The sequence below is a fragment of the Felis catus genome, chromosome B4 (assembly GCF_018350175.1).
Source record: "Felis catus isolate Fca126 chromosome B4, F.catus_Fca126_mat1.0, whole genome shotgun sequence".
NCBI classification, from domain to species: Eukaryota; Metazoa; Chordata; class Mammalia; order Carnivora; family Felidae; genus Felis; species Felis catus.
The window spans coordinates 48,375,881-48,403,006 of NC_058374.1; the positions used below are offsets into that span (position 1 = coordinate 48,375,881).

A 27,126-nucleotide genomic window follows, 5' to 3' on the forward strand; every position below is an offset into this window, starting at 1 on the left:
ATCCGCCACCTGTAAAACCGAGGGAGAGAACAGCGGTAAAGCTAGACAGGTGTGTGGATGACAAGGAAGGGATCCTGTGCATGGGCTCACAGGGCAGGTGAACGGAATACCTAAATCCCCTGTCAGTTGGATGACTTGATTTAGTTGTGTGGGAAGGCAGTAACTCCACGGTTTCCCACCCCAGGACTATGTGGGGAAGTGGAGATGGCTGCCTGGGCCGTCAGGGCTCATGAGCCCTGCATACCTTAGCGAGCCTGGGGAGCAAACGTTTTCTGCGTGGCCTGAGGGAGAACAAGTGGACATTGGACCAGCTCGGCGTGGAAGACTCACATGTGGTGACTACTGCAACCTCGGGTGGCACTGATTATGCGGCCAGAGACCAGGGACACTGAGGAAGCTTCGTGAGGAAGCCTCATCAGATGTCACATGGGGAAACATCCAAGCTAAAAACTAAAAAGACTGTTCCAGTTTGGTGGATGCCACAGAAGCCTACAGGACAACCGCTGGTCAAACACCTTCCCTCCCTCCAAGATGCTTCAGTAATACCAATTCATTCTGAGATAAAGTGTTTGGAGGGGAGTGAACCATTCTGAATGGACTCAGTTTAAATAATACATTATTTTCTCTGTACAGAAACGGCTATGGTAACTTTTTCTGCCATGAGGAGGAAGGTTTTGCTGTTGTTTTTGTTTGTTTGTTTGTTTTTAAGAGGAACGGTTCTTAAAATGATTTAGGGGCGCCTGGGTGGCGCAGTCGGTTAAGCGTCCGACTTCAGCCAGGTCACGATCTCGCGGTCCGTGAGTTCGAGCCCCGCGTCAGGCTCTGGGCTGATGGCTCAGAGCCTGGAGCCTGTTTCCGATTCTGTGTCTCCCTCTCTCTCTGCCCCTCCCCCGTTCATGCTCTGTCTCTCTCTGTCCCAAAAATAAATAAACGTTAAAAAAAATTAAAAAATAAAATAAAATGATTTATATGAAAATAAAATTCTATTTTGGAAAAAATAATTTGTGGGATCTACAATGCCCACTCAGGTAAAGAAGCAAATAATTCATACTTTTTATCCAAAACCTTCATCACTGTACCCTGCCTAGCTCCATCCAGAGTGCTAAACCCTCTCAACTTTTCAGTCTATTTCAAAATGGAGCCAGGTTTCTCAACAGGAGTGATTTTTTTCCTTCCATGGGGCATTTGGCAATGTTTGCAGACATTTTTGGTTGTCACCCTAGGTGGTGGGGGAGAAAGTGTTACCAGCATCTGGTGGGTAGAGGTCCTATAATGCACAGGACAGCCCCCACAACAAAGAATTATTCAACCGCAAATGTCAATAGTGCCAAGGCTGAGAAACTTTGAAACCGAGGAACCTTGATCTTGACTTGGGGGTACTTGCTGACGATGTCCACATAACAGGAGACAGGACAGATGCAAGTACAGGAGGGTAACTGGGCTGGAATCATTGAACGTTTCTCTTTTTTGTTGGGAGTGGGGGGACTAGATATTTTGATTCTGACATTCAGAGCAGAGGAAGAGAAACGTCCACCTGGGGGTCAGAAGTGGCCTCAACGGATCCCGCAGCATCCAGGAGCTCAGAGGAATGCAGACCACTTGCAGTTCCCTCAGGTTGAGGCTCTTCCCTGATCCCTGGGTCTTGGATCTTGCACTTTTGTGTGATGGAGCAACCTAGTACAGCAGTTAAGGGTAGAGACTTTGAATTCCGAGTTCAAAGGCTGACTTCAACTACTTCTAGGTTGTATGACCATAAGCAAGAGTCCCAATCTCTCCGTGCCTCCAAATTCTCATCAAGCAGAGCAAATGCTAGTATCCGCCTCATGGATGTGTTACGTTAAGCTCAGCCCTGTGGTGTGTCAAGTCAGTAAGTGTCCTCCCAAGTGGGCTGGGACTTTGCTTAACTTTACGTCTCTCACGTGCACACGTAAGTAAGAATCGGGAAGACACACGTACTCCCACGCTACTGAATCTCTCTGTGTTATGTTAATACAGTATCATTTAGCACTTGTCAGTGCTGTCTTCTCTTTTCTACTTGCTTTAATTTTCTGGGTCTGAGATCCTTTGGTATTTTCCATAGCAATTAATCCATTCGCATGTGTCCGTGGATGTGTGCGCTCAAACTCTGTAGCTGGACAACCTGGTCCCTGCCCACTAGCTTTGTGACTTTCAGCTCGTTACTTAACTTCTCTGTGCTCAAGTTTTCACATCAATAATATGGGAATGGAAGTGTGTACATCACAGTGTTGCGGGTGAAGTAATTTACCATAGGTAAAATGCTTGGAACGATGTCTGGCACACATTTTAAATGCTATATAAAGGCCAGTTGTTGCCATCATTATCATCAGAAGCAGCACTTTGTGGTTCATGTTCAATTCCAGATCAGTACTAGTTGAGGGACCCTTTGATTTTGAGGGTGGGACTGTGTGTCACTTTGCTTTGCTTCCAGGCTTGAGTGGGAAGCCGATTTCATTTCTAACGTCAAAGGAGCAAGTTGGGGGGATAGGGAGGAGATTTTTCTTGGTAGTTGGCCAGAAACAAAAAAGGACCCACCTTTGATGACTTTCTTTACGTGTGCCATGATCTTGCTAGAACCCCTTTCCGTCACAGTTTTAGCAACTGTTGTGTCACCATCTTAAAAGGGATTCTCTTGGAAGGATGTGCTCAGGAGTGAACTCACTCCCTCCTCTTTCCCCATCCCAAGAGCCCGGCACAAGGCCATGCAACAAGTGTTGGTTGCATTGAATTGGCTTACTCAAATTAGGTAATTCCCGAGGAGATATTTCAGCAGCTGCCTTGGCCACACACGATATAAGCCACTTTATTAAAGACTAGAGTGGACCTGGTACGCACACCCTCATCATCATTCTTTCCAGAAAGGTTTCATGACTCATTTTATTAAAAATAATCTAGGACTATTTATCAGCTTTTACATCATCAAGGAGACAAGAGATACTCTGATTAGGGAGCCACCCCTTTAAGTTAAAAAACAAGGAAGAAACTCCATTTGGCTATGGCTGCTAGACATTGCATTACATGGAGATATGTACCTCCCACTTCTCGTTCATCTCTAAGGAACTGGAACAACATCGGATTCAAGCAAACCCAATCAGCATGTAATTAAGTTACTGCTGGGGGCAGAAGTACTGTGCCAGGTGTCTGGGAACCTGCCCCTAAAATACTAAGAGACAGTGGAAGGGAGAGACAGAGCTCAGTCCACTGGGAATGGAATCAGAAAATGCCTTGGGAAGATCGCACGGGGGATGGGTCTTGCTTGAGGGGGTTGAGTAATATTTCAATCAGTGGCGATGTGACAGGCAGCATCTGGTTCTCAGAAAACACAGTGCTAAGAGTTCCTGGAAAGGGGTGTGTAACAGGCCGAAGGAGCAGCATGGGATAGCTCAGGGCCCCACCTGGAATGAAGGTTTGCACGCTAATGGCAATATCCCGCAGGGAGTGCCTCCTCAGGAGATGGGTCGGGGTGGGAGGGCAAGACGGTGAGAGAAGCCCCTGGAAATATCTAGTGCTGCCTCCAAGCTCTGGTGCAGGTGTATCTGTTGCTACCGCTGTACCTGGGATAACTGTGCAGCAGCAGCATGTTAGATGGCCTGGAGCTTTGTGATACAGCACAAAGGGCTGGCCCCGGGTCCCAACTGTTATCGGGAGAGCGTTGTAAGAGTTCAAGGAAGCAACACATTATTGAACACTTCAAATGAAATGATGGAGGATTTGAGGCTATTTCTTTTGTACGTTTTCGTTTGGCCTCCCAAGTATGTCATGGGTTGAAAGAGCAAACTATTTCCTCTGAGGTGGTTAAAGCGAGCACTTTATCTGAATATCTGAATTGTTGATTCCACAATACCCCTCTTCGCATATGCTTCTTCCCCCAAGGTTCTGGAGAATATAAGGAACATCACTCCATTTTAAATGCGGTGATGTCGGAGGGGCGCCTGGATGACTCAGTCCGTTGAGCATCCGACTTCAGCTCAGGTCATGATCTCGTAGTTCATGAGTTCGAGCCCCACGTCATGCTCTGGGCTGACGGCTCAGAGCCTGGACCTGCTTCGGATTCCGTGTCTCCCTCTCTCTCTACCTCTCCCCGGCTCCCACTCTGTCTCTCTCAAAAATAAGTAAACATTAAAGAAATAAAGAAATGTGGTGATATGGGAAAAACATGGCAGCCGTAAACTTCCCATTGCTTCCGGCAGCTGCCTGAGCTACTTTGCAAGCTGAGAGGAAAACAAAAACAGGCGACTCTCTCCTTCCGCCTTCGGCATATACTCACCTTCCCACCCAGGCTCAGGTGCTCTTGCTCCAAGGCTGTGTCTCAGTAAGTGGAATCATACCCTCAAGTACGTTTGTTACTCAAACACTCCCCAAGTTACAGTCCCCAGGAGTATAGGTTTTAGGTGGATAAAATGCTGTTTGTGTATGAAGATGCTATTGCTCCTCAGACAGTTGCCCATGTGTAGCTGAAAACAAACACACAAACCAAACCGTAGCCTGTGACTTGTATTCCTCCTCCACTATTGGTTTGTGACTACAATCACAGCTTCCGGATGGTTGACATTTTAAGCTCCCCTGCTTTGCTTCAGAGAATGCGAATACCTCTGCTCCGAGGGAGCCACCCTGCCTCTCAGTCGGGACAGGTGAGGACAGTTTACTGTGGACGGTGCAGAAATTCCCCTCTTTGACCTTTCAAGAATGCGATTAGAATGACAGCCTCTCAAAAGACAGCTTTGGTTATAATTCTTCCTTCTCCTCTTTTTGCTTCTGTTCTCCTTCCTCCCTCCATCGCTCCCTTCCTTTTTTTCTTTGTGTCCTCTCCTCCTCCTCTTCCTCTTTTTCTTTCTCCTCCTTCTTCAAATATACAAATTTCTGACTTCTCTCTTCCATCCAGCCCCTTCGGTTCCTTGTCATGTGTCTTCCTGCTCACCAACGTCTTCTGTTCTAGCAAAGTCCCTGCAGGGCGGAGGTCCTCTCAGACTCTTGGTACTACACGTATGGGAAGTCCATCCCTGAGCAGGTGACATCCTTGAATTCTCAGTAATGAATACAAAACAGAGATAACAGAGAGGTCGTCTTTCAAATTTGAGAAACCTCTGAGCATTCTACGATCGAAATAAAGGACGGCACCCGTGGAATGGGCAGGCTACTCCTCTACTCCTCACTCATTTGTAAATGCAACTTACTCATTTCAGATGCATTGCCTTTTCTCAGTACTTGGTTCTGTTTCTTTCTGCCTAGAATGATTTTCTTCCTCTTCTTGGACAGGCCAAATATTCTCATTTATCAAACCCCAGACCCACAACTCACTCATTCCACAAGGCCTTCTTTGACTGCTTTGGCCCATGAGCGGCCTTTTTCTTGGAGTGTTATAGTATTTATGATTAAAGCACTCATTCCAGGTTGTTCTCTGCAGCAGAAACGCTCCCAAGGAGAGTCTCCCAACTTTTCCTTCATGATCCAGTATTTACTGAGATTAGTAGACCCACCTCTCCCTCACTCTTGATCATTCAGGCACAGGCTGCTGCTAGTGGTCTGAGGGGAAGGAAGACTCACTTGCCAGATCCTTAAAATGGGTCACAAAATGCAGGAAGCTGTTTGCTTTAATCTCAAAAGACTCGCTTACACATATTGAATTTTTTTTTTGAAAGGATGTGGCAAAAAGGCAGAGTAAACAAAAACCAGTTACTGAATAGTAGCTAAGTGTTTTTCTTTTACAAAATAAAATTTCAGTAATTTTTACTCTAATACAGAAATATTTAAAAAGTTACTAAATAGAATGGATATGAACCCATATCTTATGGATTTTCTTCATCAATGGATAAAGGAAAGGCACCAAGGATAGGTCAATGCTTTATATTAGAAATAAGGGTAAAATGATAAAGTCATCCCCCCACCCCAAGAAGTGAGATGTTAACACTCATGTTTCCTGCAACATAAGAATATCTGATGTTCCTCCTGTGTCAGAAGCCTTCTGTCAAACTACCTGAGCTCCTGCTGTGATACCCGGACCTATGGAACACCTGCTTATGCCTACAACAGCCTCAGATTAGATAGAGCTGCTCCCTCAAATCACAGTTTCTCCTAAAAGCCCATGATGTCTACCCCACATGACTTAATGTATGTATGTATGTATGTATGTATTTATTTATTTATTTATTATTTTTTAAAGTTTATTTGTTTTTGAGAGAGAAAGCGTGAGACCACGTGGAAGTGCAGGAGGGGCAGAGAGAGAGGGAGAGAAAGAATCAGCATGGAGCCAGATGCAGGCCTTGATCTCACTAACCGCGAGATCATGATCTGAGCTGAAATCAAGAGTCAGAAGCTTAACCGACTGAGTCACCCAGGTACCCCTAACCTAATGTATTTATAGTCACACAACTTCAGCCCAAATTATGTCTCCAAACTTGCTACCCAGTTTAAACAATGCAATCAGAACGAGTGGATACACAATAATTATAGATTTGGAGAGAAGGATGAAAAGTTATACATACACACACACACACACTTTTATACACAGTTTTAAACAGGTTTTAATCTATTTATAAAGTTTTATACATCTCTGAGTAATATACCGTTAAGGGAATTCGTATGGTAGAGTAACAAAAATTTGGTAACAAAGAAAAAAAGGAATTTCTAGTTCATTAAAAAAGAGCGACCAGAGCACAGTAACTAGTTATTCAACGTTTGACATAATCTCCAGTACTTAGAATCAGGTGAGATTGGCACTGCACCTACTAACGTGCCTTACTCAGGCGGTAACGGGGCAAAATAGGGTTTGGTTAAACTGTCCTCAATGGTCTAGGTCACAGAGAAAGCCAAATCGTCAAGACACTTTTTATATCAAAGGAAGGATGAAGCTTGATTAAATGAGCTGTGACCTTCTTTTCCTTAAAGAGCTTACCTCTGAAAGGGATGTGCCCTGATTGCATTATTATTAACTACATCCTTGTTATTTTCACAAGACAAGGGAAAGACGAGAGAATTAAGTAACAATAGAACTGGAAGCGATATTTATATTAGACATCAGAATTTCTATTTAGAATCTTTGCCCACTTGAAATTATTGTTTTAAGACCATTAAAAAATGCTCTTATATTTTAAATTAAATCTTCCATGTTTTGTGCTTCTCGGCCACTCTGCCTATCATTTTCCTTCTGCCAGACAATAAATGACTAGTGGGATAAAACAGCTTAGCTGTGTTTTAAATAGTTTCACGAGGGGCTCCTGGGTGGCTCAGTCGGTTAAGCATCCAACTCTGACTCAGGTCACGATCTCACGGTCCTTAGGTCATGATCTTGGTTCGGGAGTTCAAGCCCTACATCAGGCTTTCTGCTGTCAACATGGAGCCTGCCTCAGATCCCCTCTCCCCCTCTTGCTGCCCCTCCCCCACTGGTGCACATGCTCTTTCTCTCTCTCTCAAAAAAAAACTAACATTAAAAAAATAAATAAAACAGTTTCATGAAAAGGAAAGATTTTAAGTACCATGAGAATTGAAGAAAGCCACAATGGGGGCTTTGTTCCTTCTAGGCAGGTCCTGATTACTGGTGTAAATGTAATTCTGATCATGTTTCTATCCGCTGAGGAGGACCTCAGCTACTTTCCAGTTCTAATGTTCAATGTCAGGAAGACAAGAAGCATTGGTGGACAAAGAAAGGGACAGAAGTTGCCTGGTAGTTCTTCACCATGACCGGAGTACTTACGGGGCAGTGAGGTAACCCTCCAAAAAGCCAGCCACAAACATGATGATCTCATTGCTCAGGGCCTGAGAACCATAACCCGCTCTGATTTCCAGGACGCCCCAGCCTGTGGTTTTCACAGAGTCATTGTAAAAGCCATAGGCGTCCCCATTCCTGTCCAGTACGTTTTTGACTTGTATTGTCTTTTCAGCAGGCATCCAGTACACAGTTGCATAGTGGACTTCTGGAAGAAAAGAAAAGGCGATAATAACAGGATGCCATTTAACTGATTTGCCGATACACTTTTTCCCAGGTAACCAACGATTCCATCATAGTTGCTTTTAAGGAATCCCGTTGTATTAGAATCGGGACATCTGCCACTGTAGTTTGCCCTTGTTACAAGTGGGGGAAAACCAGAGCCTGATGAAGGGGGATGAGCTCAGAACATGGAGAACTAGGTCAAACGTGGGGGGAAGTAATTAGAGCATTGCAGAGGTGGGTCTCAATGTTTCATCCTTAGAGATGGGATTCTGGGCAAGGCCAGGGCTGGGGCTCCTTTGATCCCCTCAGCCGTTGTATCAAAGCATCCATATTCTCAGGCTTCTTATTGTCTCTCTTTTGCCTAATTCTCCACACATGACATTAGATTCCTATTTTGCAGGAAATAATATAAACTATTGCCTGTGAGCCTCTCAAGTTCTTGATATTTTTGTGAATTTATCCTGACACGTCCTGTAGCCATCTCCCCCTACTGGTTCACCTCCATCCATCTACCCATGCTATGGATTGACCCCTCTCACTGTTTTTGGGAACTTGGTTCCATCCTGTGTCTTCCTGCTCCTGTACCCTAAAGCTCTCTTCCTGCAATGGCTCCTCACACTGAAGTGGACTGACATGCTCCATTGTCTCATGCCTAAGGGAAAACCAATCACAGAAGATCTCTTTGGAGCCTGGGACCAGATCTGGCCATCGCCAGAATCTCTCACTCCCTTCGTGAAATTATTCCAAATATATTCTAGGGCGTACTGGGTCAGGGGCTATGCCAAGTGTGGTGAGAGAGCTATGAATATGACTGGCCCATTTCCAGACCTCACCCCTTAGAAAGAGGCACATGCTCACACACCACTTCCTCAACTTCCTCCCTTCAGCCTGCTGCAGACTGGTATTCATCCCCATCATGTTACCGACAGTGCTCTGGTTTGGGTCACCGATGATATCCTTGAATCTTAATGTCGCGTGAACTGCCAAAAGCCTTTGACGCTGGTGATCACTTATTCTTAAAATTCTTTCCTCCCCTGAATCTGGGACAGCATGAATCTCCCGAGTCTCCTCCTCTTCTGCCTGCTTTTACCCTCATCCTCCCCCTGGGTTTTTCTTTATCTTGTACGCCCAACGCACACTTGATAACTTGATAACATTAGCTGGATGATTCCATAAACAAAAGAAATTCCAAATATCCAAAACAGAATTCATATTCTCTCTCACCCATCCTTCACCTTCTGCTTTCTATCTCTGTGATCGTTCCACCTGAGACCCACGCCCATCCAGGCCTCCTCTCTCTTCTGCAAACTCATGTTGAAGCAAAGCCTCCTAAGCATCTCTTCCTCCAGTCTCTTCCTCTGCAGCTCTACCTTTCCATGTTACTTCAGGTATCACAACTAGCCTTAACCGTACAAAAGGCCTTTTTGAAGGTCCCTCTGACCTGTAATTCGTTCTTCATACTCTGCCAGAGTGACTTTCCTAAAATGCAAACCTGATTTGTTTACTTGCCTACCAAAAATCTTCAGTGACTTCCATTTCCTATAAATAAAGTTCTTCAGCTTATACTCTTGGCCTTCATGATCTGGTTTCTGCCTACCTATGCATCTTCATCCACTACCCCATGCACTTGGTGATCTGGAAGCCATTGTATACCACTGTCCAACCTGCCATTAGCTGGTCCAACACCTCTCACTTTGCATATGCTGTTTCCTCTGCCAGAGAGTTCCTGCCTTGTTAACCACACAGCAATCTCAAAATTGCTACTTAAGATGCAGGAAGTAGCACCCACTTCATGGAGGCTCGCTTGCTCTACAAGCTCAATGTAACTTGCTCGTAGGTGCATCTTCTTTGGGCCTATCACATTACACTGTAACTCACATGTATTCAGCTGCTTCTAGCCTATGAACTCCTCGAGGCCAAAGACTCAGCACTAGTATATTGCTTAGCCTATGGCAGATGCTCAGTAAGTATTTGTGAAAGGAAAGGAGATGGAGGAAGAAAAGGAAAAAGAGAAAAGAAATGTAGAAAGGAAATGGTACGTGATGCATTTGTTTCTTGGCCTAAGAAACTATGGCACAGCTGCTCAGGTGAAAGACCAACTTCATATTCAGGTCTTCAAAGAGGTAGGAAGAAGCCAGAATGACTCTCGGGTCCCAGACTGAGACCCAGTGGATGGATGTTGTATCATTGACTCAGAGAGGGAGCAGATGGGGAGGGAGGGAATATGAGTTTAGTTTTGGACCTACTGTGTTTTTAGTGGTTAAGATACTAGAAAGTTCAGATTAAATGTTTATAAACATTTTTTGTTGTCAACATTAAAAATGGACTCAACATTTTATCGATTTATTGTGTTGATGCAAAGATTGTGTATCATATGAGTGCTGAAAGTATAATCTTAAAACTAGAGTATCATAGCACCTTGTTCCAAGGGGGCTGGGTGATTGGCTGGGACTTGGTCAGACTTAGAAGCTAATGCTAATAATGACCCTTGAAGAATGATTCTTAGCAGGAAAGTCATTTTACTTCTGAGTGAAGTCATGACCATAATGGTGGGCTTTCTTTCTTTCTTTCTTTCTTTCTTTCTTTCTTTCTTTCTTTCTTCCTATTTATTTATTTGAGAGGGGGCGAGAGAGAGAGAGAGGCAGAGGGAATCCCAAGCAAGCTCTGTGCTGTTAGTGCAGAGCTGCTTGGGGTTCAAACTCATGAACTGTAAGATCATGACCTGAGCTGAAATCAAGAGTCAGACACTCAACTGACTGAGCCACCTAGGCACCCCTGGTGGCCTTTCTTTAAAAATGGCTAAGTGGTTGGGGCACCTGGGTGGTTCAGTCAGTTGAGCATCTGACCCTTGATTCGCATTCAGATCATGATCCCAGGGTTGTGGGATTGAGCCCCCTGTCTGGCTCTGAGCTGAGCATGGAACCTGCTTAAGATTCTCATTCTCTCTCTCTCTCTCTCTCCCTCTGTCCCTCTCCACTGTGTGTACTCTCTCTCTCAAATGAAAAAAAAATTTGGCCAAGTGAAAATAATGACATTACTAAGCATACGTAGATTCATAGTACTTTGCTAAACTCTGGGTGACAAATAAGAGTCTACTTGTTAATAAAGCCGATTGGCTGCAATTTGACAGTTGTGGGTAGCATCCATAGCAACTTCTCTTCTTTTGCTACCAAATGCAATAAATATGTTTTCCAGATTGATTCTGGATCACAGTGCCTTGGCCTCAGTCTTTCCCTAGCCTTCCTCGCACCTTCTCTTCCACCCTCACCTCCAGTGAGTCTTGTAGGAAAGTGAAGAAAGCAAGGCTGACTATATAAAAGCAGCCCCCCCCCCGCCCCCCTCACAACTGCTGCATCAGGGGCAGAGACAGAAACAGAAAGTGTAAAGGGAAGAAGCAAGGTGAGCAAGCCTCGCCAGGCTCTTCCCTTTCTGTTCCACCCACGTGGCATGCTTTTAGCTTCGTTCCCTTTCTCTGAAACCTCAGCATTTCTCCCTGAACACCGGCCACGGCCTTCCCTAACTTCACCTTCCATTCCAGCAGCCCCTCTGGACATAAACTTGGCTTGCTCCCTCTCCCGAGCACTCAAGGGCTGTGTGTTCACTGTTGCCGGCACTCTGTAACTTCCTGACCGCAAATAATGAACTTCTGCAAATCTGTGCTTGTTTTTGACACTAGTGCGCCTCCATGCTCGAAAGAAACCTTTTCCCTTAAGAGAATTCGGTGATAAAAATTTTACTGCCAACACACTGACTGATTTAGCACATGCCTTGAAAATCTACCCAGCATCGAAGTTTTATACTCCCCCCACCAAATGAGGTCTTCCCTGCCTCAAGGTTTTCTCCTTGCATCAACTCTTTCTGGTTTTCCTGGAACTGTGCTACTTTCTGATGTTCTTAAATCCTTTAATAGTTTTTATTTTATTTTATTTTATTTTTTTATTTTATTTATTTTTTTTTGAGAGAGAGGTGGGGAGAGGGGGAGAAGGAGACAGAAGGAGGGAGAATCTTAAGCAGGCTCCACGCCAAGTGTGGAGCCTGACACGGGGCTTGATACCACGACCCTGGGATCATGACCTGAGCCAAAATCAAGAGTCAGACAGTCAATGGACTGAGACACCCAGGTGTCCCAATTAAATCCTTTAGTAGTTTAAACTATTGCACGTTTCTATTTTTTTAATTTAAAAAATTATTTTATTTTAAATTTATTTATTTATTTTGAGAGAGGGAGAGAGAGAGAGCAAGCAGGAGGGGCAGAGAGAGACAGAGAGAGAGAGAGAGAGAAGCCCAAACACACTCCATACTGCCAGCACAGACCCCGACGCAGGGCTGGAACTCATGAACTTTGAGATCATGATGGGAGCTAACACCACAATGTGGACGCCCAAATGACCGAGCCACCAGGCGCCCCTCTATTTTTTTTTTTTTATACATCTCCATGTTGGGAGGCAGATGTTGTGAAAAGGATAAGTAGTAGCAAACAGGTAGAAAACTATACTTTTAATCCCAAACTAGCTTTACACCAACTCTGTGAAGACAGAGTGGTCCTGCTTACCAACGTATACCCTGGGAGCGCTGCACCTGGCAAAAGACTGTTTCTGGGTGAGTCTAGTTTAATTGCATGTGTTCTTAAAATGAAAGTGAAGTTTATCAGGCCATTCACAGAAGTTAGTCAAAGCAAGTCATTATGTCTTCAAGCTCAGGGAAGGGGTTTGGGGATGGTTCAGACACCCAAGGGGCAAGTGACACGTGTTGATATTTTCCCCAGAGTTGTTAACAGGGAAATGAGATTTAAAACTTTTTAACAGCAACGTCTTCAAAGTCAACACATTTGATAAATATCTGGGAGCGTTACTTTATAAAAACAAAGCATTTTTCTTCTATAAGATAAAAATGGAAGAAGTCACCTCATTTTTATATTACTCTGCACATCAAAACCCAAACGCTCACATTAAATTTATTGACTTGTGTATTCTAATATTTTCTATGAGTTGTTTTCAGCTGGAAAAAAATCCTAACACTGTCTTAGCGTTTGTAAAATAGTCATAAGTGGCTTAAGTCGCCCTCTCCCATATTTGGAACCTAATTTCCCGAGCACTTCATTCATGAAAAAGTAAGTGGTTTTCAACCCAGAGCAATGAAATTTTACCTAATATATTCAGTAAGTTAGGAAGAGAAAAGGAGGAAGAAAGGGGAGGAAGGATACAAAATAGGTAAGAGAAAATAGTTTAAAAATTAAGATTGCAACTTAAAGCTATTCAGATTGAGTTTCTCTAAGTAGTGTTGACTCTGGTCCTTGAAGTGTTTTTCTCCTTTATGTCCACTGACCATGATCTCTCAGTATCTCTTGGCATACCTTGGCAGTATACTTCCCCACTTCCCTTCTTGGGAAGGGCTCAGTAAACTGCTATCTGGATTTTAGATTTGATTTGGCTCTTCATCAGAATCACAAAGAAAATAACTGATTCATGAATAAACGACCTCCAGGCAGCAAAATTGTAAGTGTTTCAGCTCTCACTCCCAGTGGAAATCAGAGCCTGGGACTCTTGCTGGATGGAGGACTATTTTGGGAAAGTGCTCCCTGGGAACGGGGATGGGGAATGGGGAAAGTGAGGGCAGGAAGGAGGGAAAAGCTAATTCGAAGGTGCGATTTGAGATGTAGATAGACCCCTGATGACCCCATCCCAGGGATGGAAGGAGGAGCATTTATCCACCTGCTCCATCCTGCTTTAGGCAAAGGCTGCCCTGTGGGGTGTTAAATCCCTCTTCCCCGGTTTGCAGATGCTCCAGTGCTAGGTGGTTACCACGCCAGAGAAGCTCTGAGGTAGAAAGCAAGGAATCCCTACAGCGTGGCTAGGGTGATGTGCCTTACCTTACAGCTTCAGAAGCTCGAATAAAGGGCAGTGAGAAGGTGTGAGGTGCAATGCATAACGTGCCCAATATATTAGGTAAGTAGAGAGGGACATTTCTTTTAAAAAATAGTGTCAGGGGTGCCTGGGTGGCCCAGTCGGTTAAGCATCCCACTCAGGCTCAGGTCATGATCTCCTGAGTTCCTGAGTTCAAGCCCCGAGTTGGACTCTGTGCTGACAGCTCAGAGCCTGGAGCCTGCTTCGGATTCTGTGTCTCCAGAGCTGTATCTCTGCCCCTCCCTCACTCAAGCTCTATGTCTCTCTCTCTCAAAAAAAGTGAATAAACATTTAAAAAAATAGAGTCAAAGAAACAAAACGCTAATGTAGAAAAATGCCGAGACATTTGCCTGGATATGGAGTGATCCCTTTCCTTCATTCCCTTGGAACGTACCTATTCCTCACTGCTAGTTTAAATCAAAATTCTTGCTAAAAGTCTTATCCACTTGGCCCCTTTCTGATTCTGCACTCTTAGCTCACTCCTCATCTAGAACACTCTTTAGTTTACATGTATTTGGGTGAATTTGGTTCACAAACTTGAATCACAAGCTCCTTGAGTATCAGAGGTGGCGTCTGTTACTTCATTGTATTGACTCCATTGGGCCTATCAAAGTGTCCTATTGATTATGTGACTGCCTACATCCCAAACTTTCACACCAGCTGGGAAGGTCACACTTTCACCCTAGCTGGGAAGGGGACAGGCTGGTATTGTCTGTATATTAATTCTAATGGTGAATTCGAATTTTGGTATCTTAGGTTTGCAAATGCTGGTTGCAACGATTCGCCACTACCTCATGTGCTGGGATTGTCACTGCATTTGCAAGGCTAACTGACACATTTCGGAGCAAGCCTTGAATCAAGAGACTTTCACAATTTCCCCCTGGAAGACTGTAACGTGATACCTGCTGTTTGCGCGGATGAGTTTCACGTTTTAGATTAAAGTTTCCTCATAATTTCACTACCTCTCTTAGTTTCATCTTTTACTGCATTAAGTTCCTGTTTTGCAGTAGTACAAAGAATCAACATAATAACAGTAATAAATTTTCTAACTACATCCTTTAAAAAAAATTTTATCCAGGGGTGCCTGGGTGGCTCAGTCGGTTGAGCGCCCGACTTCGGCCCAGGTCATGATCTCACGTCCGTGAGTTCGAGCTCTGCGTCGGGCTCTGTGCGGACAGCTCAGAGCCTGGAGCTTGTTTCTGATTCTGTGTCTCCCTCTCTCTCTGACCCTCCCGCATTCATGCTCTGTCTCTCTCTGTCTCAAAAATAAATAAACATTAAAAAAAAAACAAAAAACGTTATCCATTTATTTTGAGAGAGAGAGAGCAGTGGAGGGGCAGAGAGAGAGAGAGAGAAAGAGAGAGACTCCCAAGCAGGCTCCACACTGTCAGCACAGAGCCTGATGTGGGGGTCGACCTCACAAATTGTGAGGTCATGACCTGAGCCAAAATCACGAGTTGGGTGTTTAACGAACTGAGCCATCCAGGCGCCCCAGGAGGCTAGGTAAAGTTCAATCTTCAAGTGATTGTGAAATATAAGTTGTAGGAGCAACTGGAACTCACTCCATTTTTTTTTTTAAAGATGAAGCACAAATGCATTTTAAAAACTTAAAAAATTGAACAAAATAAATCCTTTGAGATTCATTCCATTTTTGGTGCTGCTACCTCTTTTGCTATCTTAATAGTTAATGCTTTATAATTTAGAATCTTTCCTCCACCCCCCAAAAAACCCTAAAAGATAACAGGTGACAAAGTAAAAATAATGCGTAAAAAAGTGTGAAAACAAAAATTTCTGTTTTGTATGTCAGACATGGTTCCAAGCTGGAGTTTACGTGATTTGTAGCTTACCTATTATGAAAAGTTTTTAAAAAATATTCTCCCTTGATTTAAAGACTTGAAGGAGGATCCTCTTACATTTTCTTCTGGAGAAAGATTTTGATCTTTGCTGTCAGATTCACATTTCCAGAAGGACCAGGAAACTAATTTTAATAATAAAGGCAAATGGGCACTTTCCCCAGAAGTTGTTCTGGAACTTATCTTGTACACATTTTTATAAACAAACTGATAGAGGGAGAGCACAAGATAATATTCAAGTTTACCAAGAACACTGACTTCTTTGGAGTCTGAAACCCCACGACAATGGGGATGAGCTGTAGGAAGATTTAGTGAGGCTCAGAAAGACCAAAAAGAGTTGGGAAATTCTTGATTCAGGATTAAATCATGATGAATAAAATTGCATTTAGAGGGGCGCCTGGGTGGCTCAGTCGGTTGGGCGGCCGACTTCGGCTCGGGTCATGATCTTGCGGTCCGTGGGTTCGAGCCCCGCGTCGGGCTCTGTGCTGACGGCTCGGAGCCTGGAGCCTGTTTCGGATTCTGTGTCTCCCTCTCTCTGACCCTCCCCCGTTCATGCTCTGTCTCTCTCTGTCTCAAAAATAAATAAACGTTAAAAAAAAATTGCATTTAGAGAAATCAAGGTGATTTCAACCAATCAGTTATAACCCAGGAAAGAGACCTAGGGCACTGCTCACTTTTCTGCAGCACCTGCTTAACATGCTGGTGTGTACTCCAAATCCCTGAAACGTTGGACCATGATTAAGGAAAAAAACCCTGCTTTTATAACAAGTTGTTACTTCACAGCACGTAGACTATCATCTGCAATCCTGGTTGTCTTATCAAAAGATCCATGATGACTTTCCAGAGAAGGGAAACTCCAACGGCCAATAGTAACGGTCACTCAGTTCCCCATCCCCCACGGTTCGGGGCGCTGTCTCCCACAACCACCTTATGACACAGACACTACAATACCCACGTTACAGAAGAGGAAACTGAGGTACAGAGATAGTAGATAACTGGCTGAAGGTCACACAGTAAGTATGGGGGCCAGGACTAAAACACAGGCAGTCTGGCTCCACGGTTTCTGCTTCTAGAATTCCATGCTACCTCTCTCAGATTACACTTCCAAAAATGAACAGCCACAGAAAGAATGAACACATGGAGCAACTACCTCAAGTGAATTTGGAAATAAGAAGGGCCTCAGAGTTAAAGGATCAACTGAGAATAGCCTCAACCAAAGATCTACCAAGGCACCTTAAGGAGACTGAACAGCTCCCAAGACGGCAAATCCCCCACAACACATAAAGGTATTAGCCCATCTGGAGAGGCAATGGGTTGGCCTCCGGTGGGCACCGGGTGAGTCATGGAAGTGTGGAAGAGGCAGTGTCCCAGAGTCAAGGGCCAGCTGTGCCAGGCAAGCGTTGTCTAGGCCAACGGAAGCCTCAGTCTTACTGGGGAGCAAATCAATCAAGCCTTCAGCCTGAGAAGCCCTGATATTATCTATCTGGTGTAATTTGATTATAAGAAAGTGGCTGGGGCAATTTGCCCAAACTTAATTATTGGTATTTTGGTGAAGAGACTCGGGTGAATCAGCTTCTTTGTATCTGATCAGCTCTAGAGCTCGGGAGAGAACGCATTTCCAGAATCTAGCCCTGCAAGTCCAGGGGCCAGATTTGGAACCAGTTTTACCAAAGCACATGCCAACTTAAAAGTTCTCGGCAACCAACTCATCTCTTTCCCTAGTGATGTGACTTCACTCTACACACCACTTAGAAAAATTATGTAAGACATTCCTAAAAACAAATATGGGGCTTTTCAATCTGGAAGGATAAAGGCAATGCTATTAAATTTTTTTTTTAACGTTTATTTATTTTTGGGACAGAGAGAGACAGAGCATGAATGGGGGAGGGGCAGAGAGAGAGAGGGAGACACAGAATCGGAAACAGGCTCCAGGCTCTGAGCCATCAGTCCAGAGCCTGACGTGGGGCTTGAACTCACGGACCGAGAGATCGTGACCTGGCTGAAGTCGGACGCTTAACCGACTGCGCCACCCAGGCGCCCCAATGCTATTAAATGGCTGAAGTGCATAACAGTTTGAAAGACAGGCAAGGATGAATGTGCAATTGTTTGCCAATGTTTCTGTAGGGATGAAGCTACCAAGTAAGCTTTAAAACTTAAGGATGCTTTTGGATTAATAGGTGCACACTGGTAGCTATCAAAATCATCCCAGGGAGATGAAAATGCAATCCCTTCAGTGTTTGTTGGGTACTCGTCAAATTCAGAGTACCGAGCAGGGCACTTCAGAGAAAACATGACAAGCAAGAGGTAGCAAAGGCTGTCAGTCTAGCAGAAGGGTAAAACAGAGCAGAAAAGTTGCACCGGAAAGCAGGTTACTATGGGTGGAACAAAGGAAACAGATCACGTCTGTTCTAAGTAATCAGTGTGGGCATCACCAGCTGTTCCACAAGACCATGGTAAGAAGTCTTTTCCGGATTGCCAGGCACAGTGCTGTCGGGATCACTGGCCGCAGAAACTTCCTCGCTCTTTGCCTTGACTCCTGACCAAACTGGCCTGGTGTCAGCTGATTATTTGGAGAACTCAGTGTAAGCAGCTGTTTCTTGTCAGGTGATAACTTCTTAAATAAACAGTGCCTCATCTTCAGAAAAACAATATCTCTACCTCACTCCTCAGGCTGTCCCCTCCATCTAATGAACATTTAAAACAACCCAGGGGTGCCTGGGTGGCTCAGTTGGTTAGGCGACCGACTTTGGCTCAGGTTATGATCTCCCAGTTTGTGAGTTCGAGCCCCGCGTCGGGCTCTGTGCTGACAGCTCAGAGCGTGGAGCCTGCCTCGGATTCTGTGTCTCCCCCTTTCTCTAACCCTCCCCTGCTCACCACGCTCTGTGTTTCTCTGTCTCTCAATAATAAATAAATGTAAAAATAAATAAATAAACAAACCCGAAAACTCCAGAGGAACAGAAAAGTTAGAAGGGTTTCACTCATCATTCTGGACACAAAAAGCCATTTCCGTTTCTGGAGCACTTTCTAGCCTGTCCCAGGCTCGTCTGAATGAGCAGCTGGGCTAAAAGTGTGGCATGAGCGCCACCTCCATATCCCAGGCAAGGAACAGAATGTGCAGGTAAATCAGGAGTCAGGGGTCTGGGGGTGCATGGCTGCTGATCCCAGCGGCCCAGGCAGTTTAAAAGACTGGAAAGATTTAAGAGTGGTAAGTGGGCAAGTTGTGAAAGCAAAGAGCTTGAAATCTGGTAACTGTGGTTGCTTGTCGATGGAAGGTGGTGTAATAAGAATCAGTACACTCATTTGGGAAGGGGTTTGCTCTCCCGAACTCCACCCTACTCTTGCACAAGTTCAGCACAGAAAAGGGCTTATGAAATAAACTTAATCCTCCCTTAATATTACTGTTGAAGTCTTTCAAGTGTCTATGGTTAATCTTGGTCTTATCCATTGGGAAGAAAACTGATAAATCCAGGAGTTTTTTTGTTCTTGTTTGCTTTTTTGTTTCGTTTTGTTTTTGTTTTTTTCACAAAGGGTACAGATTGGTGTTAATATCTGTAAGGATAACACCTGTTTTACAAAGGGGGTTGTATTTAAGTAAATGCCATTTGTCAACTCAGCAACGACTTCACTTGCTGCGTATCTTAACCCAGACTACTGAATTTCTCTCAATTTCAAACGTTCTGTAGAATGAGGATAACAAATCCTATTTAGGGTTGTGGTAAGCATTAATAGGAAAAGCCCTTTAGCACACCGCCTGGCACATAACAAGCTGACAATACCAGGTTGCGGTTATTTTAAACCAAAGTCACTGGCAGTTGAGAAGCAAAACTGGCAGTCCGGAATCAGACCTCTAAGATGTGAATAAATACATTTTATTTATAAATATATTTATATTTAAATATTTTATTTATTATTTATTTATTATATTTTATTTAAAGTTTATTTTTAATTTGTTAATTTATTATATATTTATTTATTATATTTATTATAAATATATTTATTTATACTGGTTTTTTTAGGACCAGTAGAGAAAGGCTCAGCAAGCCAAGTGTCGCGCAGGAGCGAACTGATTTATTGGCCAAGAATTCTGGCCAACACTTCTTAAGTTCGCAGAAGCACACCCCGTGCCCTTCTCGGGGGCCATCCCGGAGCTGCGGCGGGCCGCAGCGGGTCCGGCCCGTCCCCCCGCCCCGCGGCGTCCGCCCAGAACCCAGACACCCGCTGGGAGTCAACTTGGCCGAGCCCGGGCGCGGGCGCGGGCGGGAGCGCACGGAGCGGCGGCGGGCGCAGCGCGGGGCACGCAGGCGCCTGTCCCCGGACTCCCCCTCCCCGGGGCCTCAGGTCCTCGGGGCGCGCACGGCTCACCTGCCAGGCTCGGCGACACCGCGGCGGCCAACAGCAGCAGCAGCGGCAGCAGCGGCGGGGTCGGCGGCGCGGACAGCCCGGGGCGCCCGTCCCGGCTGCGGCGGGCCATCGCTCGGCGGCCGCGACCTCCCCCGGTTGGACGAGGCAGCTGTCGTGAGAGCGGCTCTAGGACCGGCTGCACGGCGCAGCGTCTCCGAGGTTGGGGCGTCCCTAACTTCCCTCTTCCATTAGCCCTGCCTGTTTGGGGCTTTTAGGGGCGAGGAAGCCTCACGTGGCCTTGGGAACAACCTTCGCCCCGCCGGGCCCCAGTCTGGGAAAGGCGGGTCCTTTCTGACCCTTTAGCACCCTGTGGGCTGGGCTGGGCAAGTTCCCCAGGTGCGCTTATGCGATCTGGAGAGGGTACGTGCCACTTTCCCTGCGCTCGTCGGGCAGTTTTGCGGCCCAAGGTCTGAACGAACCAGTTCACATCAACACCGCTAGCCTCTGTCGCCAGGTTCGGCCACTCGTCTGTAGCTGCTAGGATGAGGCACCCTGGGCGATGGTGACAGGCATGCCCCTGCCTATATGCAGCTCTGCTTCTTTGCCATTCTGCAGCGGTCTTCACGGGTCCCCTAATCCCTCAGTGATCAGTGCCCCTCCATCTCGGCTGTTTAACCTAGATCCATTTGCTGCAGCCCAGGACTTTCGCTCCTTTGCCGTTCTCTCCATTGGCTGGAGCCACCACTAGAATGTGATTCAATCGGGGCTGAAACTAGATCTATCCCTGAGTTCCCGCGAAGTTCCCATTTCTGGGGGGGGGGGGGGGGGGGTCAGTTGACATTGTGAAGTAGGCAAAACTATGCCTTGGGTGACATTGTGAAGTTGGCAAAGGGTGCCCTAGGTGACATTGTGAAGTAGGCAAAATGCATTTTATTTCTTCCATAAGCATTTGTTGAGCCCATCTTAGGTGCCAGGTGCCCGGGATATACAGACAATCAAGAGCATGTCCTACCAGACAAGAAGGGACAAAGCCCTATAAATAAACGGGTGCTCGGAATTTGCCATTAGTACTGTAACAGAGCTATGGTTAAGGTACAGTGTGGGAACCCAGGACCGGGACAAGCCACTACAGAGTGGGGTGGGGAGGCGCTAGGTACCCCACTCTCTTCTCTTGGTCTTTCTTGCAAGCTTAACTGAGATGTCAAGGGGAGATGGGAAGGGAGGACAAGAAGCAGCTTTCTTAGAGAGGGAGATACATTTACAGTTGTTAGAATAGATGTAGAACAATTACACCACATCTCTGTGCAAATTGTTGAACACAAGTCCTAAGCCATCATTTTGTTTGGTGACAGCACCGATTACAGTACCTGGATGATAATGTCACTTAACGAATGAAGGAACTGAGGACATTGCAAAAAGTGCACATTTTTCTTCAAGTTAGAAAATTAAAGTGAAGGCAAATTATGAGGATTCTGGCTGCGCCACGTTGGGAAGAGAGCTACGTAGGACATTCAAAGAAGTTGTGCCACCCCAGATATTTGAGTCATGCTACCCTCTACCACCTTCTTTCATCTTACTAATCCTTCCAATGCAAGGAGCCAAGTATTTGGATGTGATCATGTATGTAAAAATACCTGGTGGGAGCTATGAGACATGCATTCATCTATTAGGTAGTCATCAAATATTTGTTGACTTCCATGTTCCAGACATAGAGCAATAAGCAAGGTGGACAAAATCTCTGTTCTCACAAAGCTTGCACTCTAGTGGGGGAAGCAAATTATGTAAATAAATTAATTCAATCAGGGTTTCTCAACTTCAGCACTGTGACATTTTGGGCCATACAGTTCTTTGTTGTTGGGGGTTGTCCTGTGTATCCCCCGGCCAGTATCCACTAAGTGCCAGTATCATCCCTCCCGCCAAGTTGTAACGATCTCAATGACTCCAGACTAATTGCCAAATGCTCCCCGAAGGGGCAAAATTGCCCTCAGTTGAGAATCACTGGATTGGATGATGATACATCTTACCTTCTTTAAATTGGAGGCGGGGCAGGGGGGTTACTTCTCAGGGAGGGATATGAGCAGCCAAACTCACACCAAACTGAGAAGAGAAGGACCACAGAAGATGTTGACTATGAAAGGTCTTTATCACTTTTCTGGCAGATATGTGTGGTTTGGGGCGTCTCACCAGCCATTACCTTATTCCTGGTGCTACTTTTTCCTGAATCTGGGCTCCACTGGTGTAAGAGTTTCAGTGAGCAAGAGGGAGGCATGTTTCCACCTAGAGACACAATAATAGTTTCATTGAGCTGGGATTTGAAATTACTGCTTGGTCTTCACTGGGCTTCTCTGGAAAAAAATAAAAAGGACACGAATGGGATTATTGTGTTGGTTAGAGTGGTTGAGCCTGACAATGAAATGGAAATACAGCTACAGAGTAGTAGGAGGGAGCAGTAGAAGAAGCTCAGGGGAGTTCCTACTGAAATGATTAATGAATGTGCTGTCACCTCACCTAGGCAGCACCACCAGGGACTAAGGCTCCTCACCCCACTAGGCAAACAACCCCAGCCGGCTGAGATACTGGCCCCAGTCTACAGCTGGGTGACCAGTTACAGAAACAGAGATGGTGACCTCTGTGTTTCTTTCCTTGCTGTAACATATATATGATGGCTTCAAAATTGTACAGTTCCAGAATGCAATGCACACATGTAAATTTATTTCTTCTCATAACTAACTTAGCATTCAAACACTTATCCACTGACAGTAGAGCTTTTCACAGGTCAAATTTTGGGTTATTCAGTCTTATTTGGGCTAAGTCCTTACCATCCTTTGCCTTCTCTGTATCCTTCCCCATTTCCTGGACATTGATCTCAGTTTCAGGCGCCTTACATATTGACCTGATATTGGATAAGAGGCATCTACTCTGTGAGTCACCCTCTGGTCTTAGTGGTCTCCACCGAGATGTGGTTTATCTTTTCTGATCCTTCATCTGTGGTTCTTGGCTTTGAGTCTAGATTCTTACACATTCTGTGTGTATTAGTTAGGGTAATGCTAGCTATTATGACAAATAAACTCCAAAAGTTCAATGGGTTAATACAACAGAAGTTTATGTGTGGCTCACATCCCAGTTCAGTGTGGGAGTTCTTAATTTGTATGTGGCTTCCTTTCATTTAGAAATTTAGAAACCCAGAGGTGCCGGGTGGTTCAGTCAGTTAAGCGCCCGACTCTTGATTTCGGCTCAGGTCATGATGTCACTCACAGTCATGGGATTGAGTCCTGCGCCGGGCTCTGCGCTGAGTGCAGAGTCTGCCTAAGATTCTCTCTCTCCCTCTGTCTCTCCCCCTGGTCTCACTCTCACTCTCTCTCTCAAAAAAAAGAAAAAGGAAAAAGAAATTTAGAAACCCAGCTTCCTTTCATCTTGTGGTTCCACATTCCCTGAGGCAGAGGCTCCCAAACTTTGTTGGTTCATAGTGTCCTTTGGGTCTCAGCAATATATTCTTGGGGCTGCAGACCAAAAGAAATATCTAGTAGTTCCTTTTATTTAGTGGTTAGTGCTAAACAACTTAATAATAGTAGTTTTCTCAGTGTCCTGGGACAGTGGTATGCTTTCTTCAAAAATCAATAATAGGGGCGCCTGGGTGGCTCAGTCGGTTAAGCGTCCGACTTCGGCTCAGGTCATGATCTCGCAGTCCGTGGGTTCGAGCCCCGCGTCGGGCTCTGTGCTGACAGCTCAGAGCCTGGAGCCTGTTTCAGATTATGTGTCTCCCTCTTTCTCTGACCCTCCCCTGTTCATGCTCTCTCTCTCTCTGTCTCAAAAATAAACATTAAAAAAAAATTAAAAAAAAATCAATAATATCCCAAATACACTCTTCAGTTCATTATGGTGTGATCTACTGATATTACTATTTCCTGGGAAAATTTAATATATTCTAGGCATGTCTTGTGAACTCATTATGGTTGTCAAACTAGAGGCAGAGATAATCACCCTAGGACCTTGGAGTCTTTTCTTCCAACCAGAAGAAGGGGAAAGAGTGTAGTATAGCCCTGCTTTTTAATCACTTTTGCTCGTATTCCACTGGCGGTCTCCAGACATATCGCCATACCTATATGCCAGAGAGGCTGGGAAATGCAGCAGTTTGTAGCTGGAACATCACCCCCCAGTAGGGAAACATGATTTTTTTGTGGGCAGCTAGCTGTTTCTGATACTATTCGGCAACATCTCCATCCAGATTTGGATTCTACTGGGTCCTTTGGCTCATTCTCAAGTGTGTCTGATCTCTGGGGTGTGGCAGTAGGGACTCAAAGATACTCTAGTGTGTGTCGATTAGTGAGCCTATCTGGGGGTACATCTCCCCAGACACTTCCCCCAGTTGTTGCTACTCTGCAAATCAGGTGCCGTGAGGGGCACACGACTTCATTCTAAGTTTTGCAAGTTCGTGAACTATGCTCTGGAAATTTTAAACATACTTTCCTCTGGTAATTCGAGACCTATCTTGGGTTTCTGTTACCAAATATTTCCACACGCAGCCCCACCCAGCAAGTAGGTGACTCACCCCCCCAAAGGAAGGGTGGTACTGGCCTTTGCATCAACCCACTACACATTTCTCTTATCAACTCTTCAAACTTTTTACTTCTCTGGATAAAACTAATTCAACATTATTATAATTCTTATTCCAATTTATCTTTTTAATGTATTTTTTAAATTTTATTTTATTTTTGAGACAGACAGAGAGAGACAGAGCATGAGTGGGGGAGGGACAGAGAGAGAGAGGGAGACACAGAATCCGGAGCAGACTTCAGGCTCTGAGCTGTCAGCACAGAGCCTGACCTGGGGCTCAAACTGATAAACCGCAAGATCATGACCTGAGCCGAAGTCGGACGCTTAACCAACTTAGCCACCCAGGTGCCCCCCCAATTTATTGTTCTTGAATATGCTTTATGCCCTTTTATTTAAATCTATATCTTTCAAGGTTCCAAACCAAGGTTTTGAATATTTTAAAATATTTTCCTCTCCCAGAAGAAAGGTTACAGCTTTGAAGACTACGGTCTTTGTCTACTCAAGACCTCAAAAAGACACAAATTTTACGCTTTGATCTTTCAGTATTTTCATTTTTCCTCCCTTGAGCAATGAGCCTTGGACTCTTGGAATAAATAGAGTGAAGGAAGATTTACAAGATTAAACAGTTTCTCAGAAGACAAATGTGTAGGGTAATGTCTTAGACTGCTATCCAACTATTCTGTATGTTTACTTCTGTAACCAATTCTTCTCGTCTTTTCTATTCTTTCCCTCCATTATTGTGTGTAGGCCGTTTTGGTAGTTAAACTTATCATTTGGCCTATAGGTGTCAGAAGATAGAGCTGAGATTGCTACAGAACCGAAGAAAGGATGGACATGCCTCAGAAATCTTGGACTTGGGTTTGATGCTTGTGGAGCTAGTTTTGACTACTTCCCACCCAGTACTGTGATGTGGGCCTGTCCTTTCTGCTTCTCACTGACCTGCCCTTTCTATAAGTTGCCACCCATTATACTTTCCAGGCTGCACGTGTCTTGCAAGTTGCATACACAAAAGAGGGGCTGCCCTTGGTCAGTGATTGTAGGGTAATCAGCATGTCTTGGCTTTAGGGTCATGGCATACAGGTGAGAGGTGTGTCAGCAATGGTTTACTGCAGCCAGAGATGTAGCACTTAAGAAAGAAGTTTCTGTACAAGTTGAATACTGACACAGTAGTTTGTGATTACCCTTTTTCCTACAGCTGACACACACGAACTTTTTACCCTGCCGATAGGCATCTTTATCCCCATCTGTCCCTCCAAAGAGGCTGAAAAAGTCACTCCCAAATACTTTTAGGGTACAGAGGATTTTCTGCATTGTTTAAGGATGTAATTTGGTGCCAGACAGCCCTTTTTTTTCAAAATGTTCTAAATCTCTTTTTCTAGCTCTTGCCGAAATTCAGTGGCTACATCCTGGAGTACCTACCACTGGCTTCCTCTATTTTTTTCTCTACTGTTAATAATTTAGCATCACCTCTTCCTTCTATGGACAGAAGTACAAATGCCAAATAAAAACAACTGCAAATTAAACCTTTCCTTAGTGGGGCTTAACCTCGACTATAGATGTGAAATATTTCGGTGATGAATGTCCCTGCTTTTCTTTCAGGTTATAAGAAAGGACTTAAACCTGAACGGTACATAACAATGAATAAATGAAAAATACTTGATAAATATTTGATAAGGATGGCTGCTCCTGATGTTTTAAAACAAAGACAGTAAGAAGAAACTTTTAGGCAGTTAGTTCTTGCAAACTGTCTAGAAGTCAACACTGTTAACCCGGGTCAAAACTCCAGAAAATGTTACTAGGAAAAGATCCTATTTTAGCCTAGTTGCGTAAACTAGAGGTGCCTCTCCTGGACACAGGAAATGGAGTGTACATTGTGCATATTAATTTTCCAGACAACTGTAGGCTGAGAAGGGAGTCCTGAGGGAGTGGTGTCAAAGGAAATTTGAATACTCTCTCTGTTGAGAAACTGTCTGCTGTTCATTGGCTTCTGTTAAATCATAAAAATTCAACTGAGTACATTTGAAGATCAAATTGGCTTTATTCAACAATTCATGAATCGAGCAACACCCCATCTAGCAAATAGAAAAGACCTCCCCTGAGCTGTGGAAAAGGAAAGGTTTTTAAAGGCAGAAAGGGGGTGGAAAAAGGAAGTTCTTCCTGCATAGAGTACAGTTTCAGGAAAGGTCCCCCTCCTAAGGGGAGCAGAAGTGGAGACTACCTCTCTGGTATTGATCAGGTAATTCCAGGTTGACTGGTTAAAAATCACCGTCTCTGGAGAGGTAGAAAGTGCTGTTATGTTAGACATTAAGTCATGGTTTACCCATGTGGGGCTTAGCACAAGTGACTCTAATTTGGGGCTGTTCTCTCCCTCTCTCTCTCTCTCTCTCTCTCTCTCTCAAACACTTCCTAATTGGTTTACATCTTCAGAATCCCCTTTTCCACGCTACCACCAATACCTAAACTCTGGGCACCCCTGCCCTGCCCTCTCTCGGCAGCCAGCAGATCCTTCCCTTAAAACTGATTCTCTCAA

At 44.7% G+C, this 27,126-nt stretch overlaps 1 protein-coding gene and 2 long non-coding RNA genes across 7 annotated transcripts in view; 2 read left to right on the plus strand and 1 right to left on the minus strand.

Annotated features, from left to right (window-relative positions):
• PLBD1 (phospholipase B domain containing 1) overlaps window positions 1-27,126 on the minus strand; it is an 81,511-nt gene that overhangs the window by 34,639 nt on the left and 19,746 nt on the right. The window contains exons 3-5 of one of the 2 annotated variants that reach the window (XM_045061426.1): window positions 22,237-22,319; window positions 22,067-22,139; window positions 7,709-7,928 (exon numbers count right to left, since the gene is read on the minus strand). In XM_045061426.1, coding sequence (XP_044917361.1) covers window positions 7,709-7,902 — 194 coding nt within the window. In that variant the 5' untranslated portion in view covers window positions 7,903-7,928; window positions 22,067-22,139; window positions 22,237-22,319. Of the gene's footprint in view, window positions 1-7,708; window positions 7,929-20,063; window positions 20,832-22,066; window positions 22,140-22,236; window positions 22,320-27,126 lie in introns of those variants that run through there. The other variant, XM_003988438.5, reaches the window with a different exon arrangement.
• LOC109501470 lies at window positions 7,893-14,806 on the plus strand. The gene is made up of 2 exons (XR_002159546.2): window positions 7,893-7,997; window positions 14,605-14,806. It is a non-coding gene; the product is annotated as an uncharacterized LOC109501470 (long non-coding RNA).
• The window catches only part of LOC109501468, a 31,600-nt gene continuing 24,679 nt past the window's right edge, over window positions 20,206-27,126 (plus strand). For 3 of the 4 annotated variants that reach the window (XR_006600556.1, XR_006600555.1, XR_006600558.1), the window contains exon 1: window positions 20,859-21,134. This is a non-coding gene — a long non-coding RNA (uncharacterized LOC109501468). Of the gene's footprint in view, window positions 20,262-20,858; window positions 21,135-27,126 lie in introns of those variants that run through there. The other variant, XR_006600557.1, reaches the window with a different exon arrangement.